Source organism: Perognathus longimembris, chromosome 10 (assembly GCF_023159225.1).
Source record: "Perognathus longimembris pacificus isolate PPM17 chromosome 10, ASM2315922v1, whole genome shotgun sequence".
In the NCBI taxonomy this organism is placed as follows: Eukaryota; Metazoa; Chordata; class Mammalia; order Rodentia; family Heteromyidae; genus Perognathus; species Perognathus longimembris.
The window spans coordinates 4,254,079-4,265,934 of record NC_063170.1 but is presented as its reverse complement, the minus strand read 5'-3'; the positions used below and the strand labels follow the sequence as shown (position 1 = coordinate 4,265,934).

At 59.5% G+C, this 11,856-nt stretch overlaps 1 protein-coding gene across 1 annotated transcript in view; it reads left to right on the top strand.

Annotated features, from left to right (window-relative positions):
- Positions 1–757: 757 nt before the first annotated feature.
- The window catches only part of LOC125358139 (c-Maf inducing protein), a 139,244-nt gene continuing 128,145 nt past the window's right edge, over positions 758–11,856 (top strand). The window contains 1 exon segment of the mRNA XM_048355048.1: positions 758–1,157. Within this exon segment, the coding sequence (XP_048211005.1) occupies positions 855–1,157 (303 nt within the window). The 5' untranslated portion in view covers positions 758–854.

Below are 11,856 nucleotides of genomic sequence, written 5' to 3'. Positions count from 1 at the left end.
GTCCCGGGTCCCCCCCGGGCCCGGCCGGGCCGCGAGCCCCGCGCGGCCGCCTCCCGCGCTCCGCCCGCGGAGCCCCCGGGCCCCGAGTCACCTCCCCGCGGCCGCCGGCAGCCTCGATGGCCCCCGGGGTCGGTGCGGCGGCGGAGGCGCGGGGCGCCCGAGGGCCCGGAGCCCGCGCCCGGCCCGGCTCCGCGGGGGCGCGGCCGCCCGGGCCCGGCCCACCGCCCACATTCCGGGCGGGGCGCGGGGGGCCTGCCGGGGCTCGCCCGCCCGTCCCCCCCCCCACCCCCCGCCCCGAGGGGCCGCCCCGCCCCGCCGGGCCGCGCCCGCCTCCGTGCCCGCCCGCCCGCGGGAGGCCCGGCCGCCGCCGCGGCCGCCGCCGTTGCCGCCATTGACGTCAGAGGGCGGGCACATGACCCCCGGGGGCCAATCGCGCGCCGCGCCCGCCTCCCGCCCGCGAGCGCCCCGCAGCCGGCGCGGCCCCCGCCCGCAGCGCACTCGCCGACCGACGGACGCGGACACACGCACCGCACAGCGCGGCCGCGCGGGGCCGAGACACGCCCGCGCCCTCCCGCGTCCCCCGCGACCCCCCGAGCCCCGCCGCGCCGGCATGCGCCCCGCCAGCTAGGGGGGGGAAGCGGCCAGGAAGCGCCCGCCGCCGCCGCCGCGCCCGCCGCCGCCGCCGCCGCCCCCGCGGCCGCGCCCCGCCCCGCCCCGCGGCGCCCCCAGCCCCACGCCCCCCCCCACCGGCCCGGGCCGTGGGGGGGCGCGGGCCGCCCCCGGGGCTCCGCCGCCGCCGCCGCCGCCGCGCCGCGCCCGCCAGGCCCGCCCCGACCGCGCGCCCCGGCGCGGCCATGGATCTGACCAGCAGCTCGGGCGGCGGCGGCGACCCCCGGCAGCTCGAGGAGACCAAGCCGCTGCTGGGCGGCGACGCGCCGGGCCCCGAGGGGGGCACGAGGATGGGCGCCGTGCCCTGCCGCCGGGCCCTGCTGCTCTGCAACGGCATGAGGTACAAGCTGCTGCAGGAGGGCGACATCCAGGTCTGTGTCATCCGGCACCCGCGGACCTTCCTCAGCAAGATCCTCACCTCCAAGTTCCTGAGGCGCTGGGAGCCGCACCACCTAACGCTGGCCGACAACAGCCTGGCGTCCGCCACGGTGAGTGCGGGGCCCGCGCGCCCGGCCCGGACCCGGGGCCCCCACCCCCACCCCCACCCCCCGGGGCCGGGCTTCCCTTCGCCTCCCTGGAAACCCGTGGCTCCCCCGGGGCCGAGCAGCCGTGGGGTGGGGGGGAAACAAAACACTGCCCGCCCTCCCCTTCCTCCAGTCCGCCATGAAAACGTCGAAACCACCCCCCCCCCCTCCCCAGCCCCAAAGAATCTCCCCAAGCCAGGTCCTTTCTTCCCGCGGCCCGGCCCTTTATTCTTTTATCCTGGCCCGGCTGGCTGCCAGGCAGGACGGGAGGGCCACCCTCTCTTCCATCTCACGTCCGCTAATTGGGGGGGGGCCGCGGTGGGGGGCCCGGGGGGCGGGCGGGAGGGGGGGGGACGGTCGGTCGGCGGCGAGGGCCGGCCCGGCTCCTGCATTGTCTGTGGAGCGTGTGTGTGCGTGTGTGTGCGTGTGTGTGTACGTGCGGCTTCCTGCTGGAGGTCCTGTTTTGTGTGTGTGCCCGTGTTTTCACGCTGGGCCAAGCCCGGTTGAGATGGGGAGGACGAGACGCCCCTCTCGGCCTGAAATTGAATCTGCAAATGGTGGACTTCTTCCTGGAGAAAGACAGCTGTGGTGGGGTCGAGGGGGGGGGGAGGGGTGGGGGTGGCGGGCAGGGCCTGAACAGGATGCTTTGTGTTTTGAAACCAGGGTAGTTTCAAATTGGCCTGGGCTTCGCCGCCGTGGGGGTCCCCGGCTTTTCAGGAGAGGGGGGCCATCTTGCCCACAGTGCACCCGCTCCGGTTCTGCTCCTGTTTACTAAGCCCAGTGGGAGGGGGCAGAACCCGACGCCTGCCCACACCTGTGCTGAGCAAGAAGCCTCGCCAGGAAACGGGGTGTCACTTACATGCATGTCACAGACGTGTAGCATGTGGAGACATCTCCCCAGCATCCATGTTCCTTGGCGGTGTGTCACAGGCCGTGACACATGCTCCGAGGAATGGGGAGGGGGGGAGAGGATCCTAGTTACTCCCATCTCTTCCCCTATTCCCAGAGCATCGAAGCACACAGGGCTTTTATTCTGAATTTGGGGTTTGGTGTGCCTGGAACACTTATTTTTTCCTTGCCATGGGCACAGTGGTGCAGTATCTGCAGACTCCTGTGACAGGCCACCGGCCACCGTCTTGCCTTCCAGGCTGGTGCATGGCATGTTCTTAAACCGGCCTGCAATCGCTGGGCCTCTGGGATCTGGAAACCTCCATGAAAAACAGACACTGCACACTTGAGTGCTTCCCTGCCTAGGTTCTGGAGCCCCCAAATCTGGCTTCCTTAGTGAGCTTTGCTAGGCTTCCTTCTTCCTTTTCCTGTTCCCCTCAACACGAAGGGAATGAGTTGTGGGAGAGGGGATGGTTGAAAGTGACAGTGACCTCTCATGAAAGGCCAGGTCACACCCTGCTGGGGTGTGTGTGTGTGTGTGTGTGTGTAAGTAAGCCAGGAGCCTCAGCTTCCTGTGTTGGAGGAGCTGAAGCCCCCTCACGCATCCTGGGGGTTCAAGAGCTACCTTGTGTGAGAAGGGGACTGGGGTTGTTAAGCAGCCCGCCGCGGCTCTGCCCACCCTGGCCAGCCCAGGTGGGTAGCACCCTGCAAGGAGCACCTGTGAGTCCAGCCAGGGCTGAGCAGAGGGTTATTAGAGAAACAAGTTTGATCTTGGTGCAGAGCCTGGTTCTGGTGTTAGGAAACATGCAAAGGAGCTAGGAGGAAGTGTCCCAGGGGCTGGCATGATCCCTTTCTCCACGGGGGCAGAGCCTTACCCTTAGCTCTGGCTCCTTGGGGGACCCTAGCGCCTGTGAGTGTGGAGGCAGGGCTGCCTGGGCCTCCAGGGCAGAAGGGCGGTTGGGACCACCACCAGGGATCTTGTCCCTGGTGAGGCACCTGGTTAAGTGTGCAGGCCCCCTGGCAAGCTAAGGATCTCCTGTGGGGCTCCCGGAGGCCTGGCATTATGTAATCTGGCTGCATTTTGTAGTGCAGCCCAGACACTTGGTTGAGCAATATGGAGCCCAAGTGAAAGAAGGTGAATTTGAGTGCAGCTCACTGCCCCACAAACCCTTTGCAGCCCTCAGGCCCGGCGGGATGCCTTGGCCGGCCCTGAGCCTCCTGGAGCAGGTGTGTTTCTGGGAGGCCCATATCCTTCCTTGGAATGGCCATCACTTGAGTTCTAAACCCAGATGAGACCATCTGGGGATTATCTGGTTCATTGTGTGCCTTCAAGACCCAGAGTGAGTGATCTGAATTCCAACCGGTAAACAACCCAAACTGCCTGCCCAGTCTGTCTGCATTGATCCAGTTAACTGAATCATGAACGATAAATAAAGACCTGGCTCCCAGGACCAATGGCTTCATCAGGTTGGGGAGAAGCCTTTTTGGAGCCTTCCTGTGTCAACTGGGGGTGTGTGTGGGGGGGGATCTAGCTGGGCACACTCTGAGTCTGGGACTCTTGCTTTCTTCTCCAGCAGACTTAAAAGGAGTCTGGTGCCCTGGAGACTCAGCACCCCTCTCCTGGCCTGGCTATAAACTTTGCCCTCGGTGGGGTCAGGCTGGAGCTTGCCCTGCGCTGGTCTCCCAGGTTGGTTACTGATTAAAATCCTCACAGTGTACCTGACATGGCTCGTGACACTGGGCCAGGTTGGATGAACCTTGTGCCCAGAAACTTGGGATCTGGAAGCCTTGTAAACTCCCAGGCTTCCTGGGAGAGGAGGCTGAGGCTCAGGGGAGCCCCCTGCTCCCAGCCACACAGGACCCAGTGCTTGGGGAAGGGCTGACTGCCTACGCACGGTCTGGTGGTGGTGGCTTGTTCCTCTTTCTGCACCCAGCCTTCCCAGTGCCCAGGCCTTCCTAGGTCTTCGCGGCTGTGGGCTGTGGTACAGGCAGGAACCGACAGCCAGCAGTTCTGCATAAGCGGCTGTAATCATCAGCAAGGCCAGAATCCATTTTGCTGTTCTCATCCCTGGGCTGAATTTGATCACCTGCTAGACATGTTTGCCCGCTGGCGGAGGTCTTTGTCTGTAGCTTTTGTTTCCTCTGTGCCAGAGAAGTACAAATAAGCTGCTTACCTGCCACTTCATCTTGATTTTAAAACCACACACGGGCCTTCAGAATGGTGGGTCTAATTTGAATGGCCTTTTTATTCGTTTGCCAAAGGTGGGGGGCACATGGGACTGGTATCTGGTATTGTCAAGCTGCATTTGCTCAGGCGCCCTTTTTTTTTTTTTTCAACTGCTTGCATGGTTCTGGGCATCAGGGATGGACTGGAGAGAAGCCCTTGCTCCCCTCTGCCTTCTTTGGCCTGGTGTGTCCTCTGAGTGTGGACTTGGGTTAGCGGCCTACTGTGTGTCAGCCCCGCTGAATGTCTGTCCAGATGCTGGGGTTTCCACTTGAGAATGAAGATACTGCTTTTCCAGGGTCAGCCCTTCTCCCCCAGGACCCATTTGTGTGCGCGAGGCCGTGTGTTAATGTTTTTAATTTGGGTTACATACACAGTCCTCTGACATTTAGTTTCTGGTGGCATTTAGTAAACAATTTTTTTTTTTTTTTTTTGGTTATTGGGAGAGTTTGGAGTGCATCAAGTTTGTTTCCTAGACAACACGTCTGATAGGGGTGGGGGGAGGGTGTGCCAGAGGAGCAGATAGGCATGGCCATTCTTTGCAGGGAATTTTCTACCCCAGGACAAGCCAGCATGGCCTGCCTCCCCTAGGTTGTCAAAATCAGTGCATTTGAGGTGAGATGCCCAGTCTGGCCATGGCACTGTTGAACCTGGTGCTGGCAGGGGTCTCAGCCTGCATTGCTGCGCTTCTGGGTCTGCCCAGAGGGAGGCAAGGTGCTGTCAGTGGGGTGGGGGGGGGTGGCCCTTGAGCCCCAGGTGGCTTGTGCATGGCCCTGCCCCTCCTTGGTGCTTCATGGGGCAGGAAGGGGATTCTGGGGCACTGCCTTGGGCCAAGCTCAGAGCCTGGAGGCCAAATCATCCCAAAGACCGAGTCCCAGGGCCCCTCAACCACTGGTGTCTCTCTGGGCCTGCCTGGACGCTACTGCTGCCCAGGGCACTTGCTTGAGTGTGTTGGAATGGGTATTTAAGATGAACCGTTTGTGCCTGTGGTGTAAATTTGTGTGTCACATGGTACCCGTGCTGGGTTCTGGGCTCAGAGCTTCCTGGCTGGGGTCACTTCAGGCCCAGGGCCTGCCCTCCCTTGCTTTTTATCCATCTCTGCTGCCGGTGGTCGAGGTTCATATATAGACTTGCTGCTAGATGTTGCTAATTCAGATAACCACCTACTGGGAGCAGCCAACACACAGTAGGGCCCTGGCAGGTGACCGACATTCCAATTCCTCTTTGCTACTTGCTGTACAACTGGGAGAGGCTGTTGCTCCCTAGAGAGAAGTCACCAGAGGTGAAGAGTGCATTTGGGAAATCCATGGGTGTTTAGCAGATCTGTGTATGCAGCCTTGAGATCGTTGCAGGCAGTTTAAGAAAGATTCCTCAGGGGGCATGGTCTAGTCTCTTAGAAAAAAAAACATTTTTTTTTCTTCCATACCTGAAACACTAACAGATGTAATCCAGTCTATTCTAGTTGTATGATAGGCCTGTGTCCCCATCCCTCAAGTCTGGAATGGCTGTCCTACAGTGGCCTGCTGCCTATTCCAGATGTGTCCATCCACTTCTGTGCTGCTGTTCTTCACTGGGCACTATATTCAGGATCCATACATTTCAGCTCCTGTGTTCTTTTTCACTGCTACATGATTTCCCGTGTTGAGACTTGCCTTGATGATGTGGGTAGGTGGCCCCCTGCTTGTGAGCATTTAGGTCAGTCCCCATTGTTCACTATTTTACACAAGATACTCTCTTTTCAGTTGTTTCGATTCTAGCAGTTTGAATGCTTGCTTCCTTGAGAGGGGAGAGCTGGCCCCCCATCCAGTCCTCGTTCGGTGTGGTTGAATGTCCCAAGAGGGTTTAGCTGCCAGCCCTGATGGGTCTGAGCTGCTGTACTGGAGAGCCCCATGTTCTGTCCAGAACTTCCTCCCTCCCCCAGGACGGAAGCCACGTGCTCAGCCCCGTGGTTGAGGAGGGGTGTGCCTGAGGAATTCTCTTCCTCACTCCTTGCTCTGGTGGTAAGTTTCTGGGTGTGTTTCCTGCACAGGCAGGGAGCGGGCTGCGTACAACACTGCAGCTGAACCTGAACCAAAGAGGCTGAGACTGTGTGTGTGTGTGTGCACGTGCGTGTGTATGTGAATGTGAGACACAGATTTGACATCAGATCAGACAGGTGAGCTCCATCCTTCTGCTGCCTCCCAGGTGGTAGCCTTGGGCTGGTCCCTTAACCTCCTTATCTGTGGAGCGAGGTCTGGAGGGCCGTCTAGGTTAAGTCTGGCATTCATTCCCTCAGCAGATAACTCCCACTGTTTTGGGCACTTGGAAAAGACAATAGACTACAAAGCAGGAAAATGTAGACTGTGGTGATAAGGATCTCAGTGCCAAGCCAAGGGGCTGTAGATAGGGCCTGTACTCTATACAAAGTGATCAGAGAAAGAGACTTGGCTATCTGGGGGAGGAGCCTTCCAGGTAGAGGGAAGGGCAAGGTTAGTGCAAAGGTCCTGAGGCTGGATTGGTTGTAGAAATCACCCAGAACAGTGGCATACACCTGAAAAATGCTCTGTAGTCAGTTTCTTTCCCTTCTATTTTCCTATTCTCAAACAATTGAGGAGGCCTCTGGAAGGTTCTAGGTGGTAGGCATGCAGGCAGCTGCTTCTTCTAGAAAGGTCTCATTCTAGTGCTTCTGTTGTGTGTGTGTTTCGTTTTTCCTTAAAAGGGGGCTCCCTCCCAATAAATAGTGAAAAATAGCTTTGCAGTACGGCTTTAAATTACATAGCCCAGCAACCCTTGTATAAAACCAACTTGATATGTCACTAGCGGGGTTCCAAAGAAGGTGGTAGGGCCTGGGGTCCTCTGATTTGCCTCTGGCTTTGCCTGTGGGGAAGGGCTGAGGAGCCACCCAAAGACCCGTTCTCATGGACGCTTGTCTCTCAGGTGCCACGCTGATCCTGCTCTCCCAGGATGCCAGGATGGTTAGGCTGGGCAAACTGTTTGCAGGGAAGCAGCCAAGCTGGATCCACCGGTCCCCAGTGGGTGACCTGCAGGAATCCGGCAGGCAGGCAGGTGCTTCCGGGGTGGGGCTGGCTTTGTCCAGCTCAGGAGGGGTCATCTGGCAAAGGGAGAAGCGCCTGAGCTTCAGCTGGCTTTTGTGGGGGTCGGAGGCAGTCCTAGTTCCTCAGGAGTGGAAGCGGGCAGCTTCCCTCCTCCCTCTGGGGAAGTAGGGCCCTGGTGCTGAAGGGGCGGTGCCAGCCAGGGTGGCCAGCTGCTGTGACAGACAGTCCGCACCAGGCCTAGTGTAGCTGCCTGCCTGCCACCTGTATCAGCCCTGTGGGAGTCCTCCATGCCACCTGAGGGTTAGGGCCCCCAGGCCCTTGGCACTGGCTAGCCCCACCCAAGGGTAACCGTGGTCTAGATCAGTGTCCAGGAGGGAGGGAGGCTGCAAGGTCTGGTCTCGCCCCCAGACTCCTTGGCACACAGCAGTAAGCCTTGAGGCCCACCAGGCACAGTCAGCACCAGGGGAAAGGAGAGGCCATGGCCCCTGTAATTCTGGTGGCAGGGAGAGACCTGCTGCGTGCCGTTTCCTCTGCGGGCGCCGTGGCACGGCAGTCCTGTGCAGGAAGAAGGCCTGGGAAGGCTCAGGGAAGGACACTGGAGGCTGCTGAGAGGTCATCTAGGCCCAGCATGACCCCTGCTGTAAAGGGTGGGCATCAGGAGTAACTTTATGAATTACTTCAGTGTGCAGAATGGACACCCAGGTGCGGACTGGAAGAGTGCTCAGGACTGGGAGCTCCAGGAACGGTGCTGGGGGGGGGGGAGTGCTCCAGCACTAGGCTGAAGGGGGGGGGAGTGTGCCAGTGCCGCGCGACAAGGACTGGGGCCCCTCGCCGGTGTGGCGGGGTGTCATCGTGCTGCGTCTGTGGGGTGGAGAGGTGCTCACGGCCGAGGGCAGCGGGTCAGGGCCGCTTGCCGGGAAGGACACCTGGCTTTCCCTGAGTGTCACCAGCCTGCCACGCGCCTGCTTTGGGTGGGCTCAGGGATGTGCAGGTCCAACATGGCGCAGACAATAACTGCAGGCTGGTAGTAGCAATTTCTTCCAATCATGCTGAAGCCCCCGGCCCCATGGTGCAGGAAACAGATAAGATTACACAGTGGAAATGCAGGGAGCTTCTTCGAGAGCTGGTGGAGATCTCACCGTCCTCTGGATGCTGAGGTCAGTCCACATGACCGTAGCAGTAAGGACCCGGGTCACAAGTAAGGAGCATGCAGTGCCTAGCACACTCCCAGAGTCCTTTATGCAGATGAAAGCTCACACTCAGTACTGATGTGAGCAGACACAGGTCTATGGGTGAGTGCTGAGTGGTCCCTCTTTACAGATGAGCAGTCGGGGCCCAGGCAGGCAGGCTCATTGCACACTTTGCTCCAAGTGACGGAGCTGCCACTCAGTCCCAGGCTTGTCTGTCTACGGGTACCCTGGGAGTGTCTGCTGAGCAGGGTTCCACAAAGGCGCAGGAGGGCAGGGGGTCCGGTGCTCAGAGCAGGGCGTCTTCCCAAGTGGAGGGCCCCCGGGGTCTTCCTGCAGCCCCTCCTGGAGCTCCTCCTGGGGAAGCTTGCCTTCCACTGCCTCTTTCCAGTCCTTGGGGCCTCCGTGGTGGTCTGAGATGGCGTGAGCTGCCCGGGCTGCAAGGACGGTTCACTGCTCCACTCCTCTGAGCGGTGCCACACCTCTGTGCCTCCTTTTTCTGCAGGGAACATCTGTCCCCTGCCATGGTGGCCTGCCCCAGGTGGGGCCTCGCTCTCCTGTAGTGTGAAACCTCTCCATCTAGGTGGCTTCTGTCTCCACCAGCTCTTTACCACCTTATTAAAACCAAAACGAAAACAGTTGCACAGGATGACAGTGATCTTACAAACTAAGGAGGGAAAATTTCTCCCCCAGCCTCCCACCTGAAGTCAGGCAGGCTTCTGTGCAGGCATGGAGTGGGGTCTTCTTACAGGCAGTTGTGTGGGGCACAGACCCAGCGCAGGACCCTCCGGCGTGCCTGGGGGTCTCGGGAAATCCCATTCAGAGTGTACACAGCTCAGCTGTGGTCATCCACTGGCCCAAGGTCCCCGGTGGTGGGGGGCCGGTCCTCCTGAGTCCTGCAGGACTTCCTGACCTAGGCCCCGTAGTTGTACCAACCCCAGAGGGCCGTACCATCTCCGGTGGAGGGCCACTGTGAACTGTCTCCAGGAGCTTCCATGGTCAGAAGCCCTAGCCTCCCACAGTAGAGCTGGGAGCTGCCGTCCCGCCTCCGTCACCCAAGGGGTCAGGGAACTGTGAGAGCTGACTCTTCCCTGAACCAGGTGCCCTCGCCAGGGCACTAGCAAGCCCCTCAGCTTTGATCTTTCCCCTGACCCCTCCCCCGCTGTCCTTGCCTTTGCCCCGATGACTAAGGACCTCAGAGTCTGGGTGGTGGAAAAGGAGCATTGCATCATGCCAATAAAAAAAAGGGGAGAGAGGAATTAGCACCAGAAAGTTTCGGTGGAAGTGAAATGCCTTGAGTCAGTCTTCTTGTGTTGAGTTGAAGCTGGTTTGTGGGGGGACAGAGGATTAAGGACAGCCAGTGGGTGGTTGGCCTGGTATTTCAGCACTTCTAGGACCTTCAACCCAAGGCCCACCGCAGGTGACCTAGTGGGTCCTTGGTGTTTGGGAGTAATTAAACCATACTCAAAGAAGTTAGGGAAGGAAGGTGCTGGAGTTATGTGTGGATTCTGCCCCTGGGCGTCCCAGAAGGTTCGGGTGGTCTTTGGCCAGGGAGCTGTGCAGGGGAGTGGGCGCCCACCCCACGCCGGCTTCTCAAGGAATGGGGAACTGTTGGCCTGGCTTGGGGCCTACAAGCGCCCGAGTCCTGAAGTCAGGCCTTTGAGCGATGGCCTTGCTTGACCCGGGACCATGGGAACTTCCAGTTTCTTGGAGACCCTTGCCTTATAGGGTGTCCTTGGGGTTAGCGACGGCTCCTGGGGGGTGTTCTGGGACCCCAGCCCCGGACTCTGGATGGAGCCCTCAGCCTGGGTCCTTGGATGGAGCCTGTGTTGGGAGCCTTAGATGCGACTGTGCTTTCACCTCAGCGTTCAGCAGCAGTGACGACAAATGAGATTTTCACTTGGAAAATGTGATTTCCAAACAGAATTGAGAGTTGCTTTTCTTTCCTAAGTGATATTGCCCCTGACACATGTGCCACCCAGGTGGAGGCTGGGTCTGAGCTCCCCGCGGGAAGATCCCACTCGCAGCCTTGCGCAGGCGTGCCTGCGCCTGCCTTGTGGACCCCCGTGCAGGGTGGCCTTTGGGCCCACAAGAACCGGAGCACCTGCTTTTAACAGAGCCTAGGAAGCCGTCCTCTCTTTTCTTCAGGCGTGCTTCAGTGTGTGGGCTTGGCCTTGACCTCACAGTCTGGGGTCACCTGGTCCAGCCTGCTGCCATGCAGGGGTCGCTTCCTCCCGGCTCTGCTGAGACCCCACGTTGGCCAGTGCTGCACACCACGCCCTGGGCTGGTGCAAGGGCCACATGCCAGTGCTCCTTTCCTTCCTGTCAGAGGAGGACTGGGGCCCCCCGAGTCTCCTCCACCAGGAGCCTTCTCAGTGGAGGGGCCTGGCTCCCTGACCCCTCCCTGAGAAACCTCAGTCCCAAGTTCTTCCACTTCCCTTGAATTTTCCCAGGTCCCCCTCTCCCCACTGTTCAGGCCCCCAGCATCTAGGTGGGCTGGGTTTCCTGGAGGAAGATGTTTCTGGGGAGAGGGAGAACCTGAGGTGCTTTTCCTTGGTTCCTCCCCTTTGAAGCATTGAGATGGACAGCCCCTGCAAGTACAGCTGCTAGGCCCTCCCTCTCCTCTCCTCTACCCAGGTTTTAGGGCCCAGGACCACCCTGGACTTTTGCATTGAGTGTCTTGTGTTGCAGGAGACCCCCCCCCCCCCCCCCGCCCATCCCCGGTCCCAGGTATGCTAGGACCGTTGGTCACTGAGATAGGAAAACGTCTGTGTTTTGCTGCATGTTACTTAACCTTATTATCTTTTGGTTAAAACACTTCCCTGATGATACAATTGTGTATCTACAGTTTATTCCCTCTTGTTGCTTCGCTGGTGCTGGGAGCTTGGGGTGGGTGAGGTTGCTTCAGGTCCCTTCTGGTTGGGGCTGAGTGTGAGAAAAAGACACGGATTGGTTTGCTTTGGACTTTCCTGAGCATTTGTTCCTTCACAGAAGTATGGTGAGATGGTGCTGGTGCTGGTGCTGGGGACAGGAGCCTTGATTTCCCCAACCTGTTGTATGTAGGCTTGCTGTTAGATTGAAGAGTGAAGGAAATAGGCTTGGAGAGGCAGAGCAGTTTGCTGAGGCTCAGGTTGGGCAAGAGCTCTGGCTGGGGTTGAGCCCAGCTCTGTGGAGGTTTGCAAACTAACTGATGTTTTACAGCCAGGGCCACGCCAGACAAAACCCATGCTTTTGCAATGTCCGTCTCGTCTGTGCCTTGCTGGGCATGAAGGGAGTGGATTGGCATTCCCTCTCTCTTGCATACAGTATATATAGTGCAGCTGAATTGC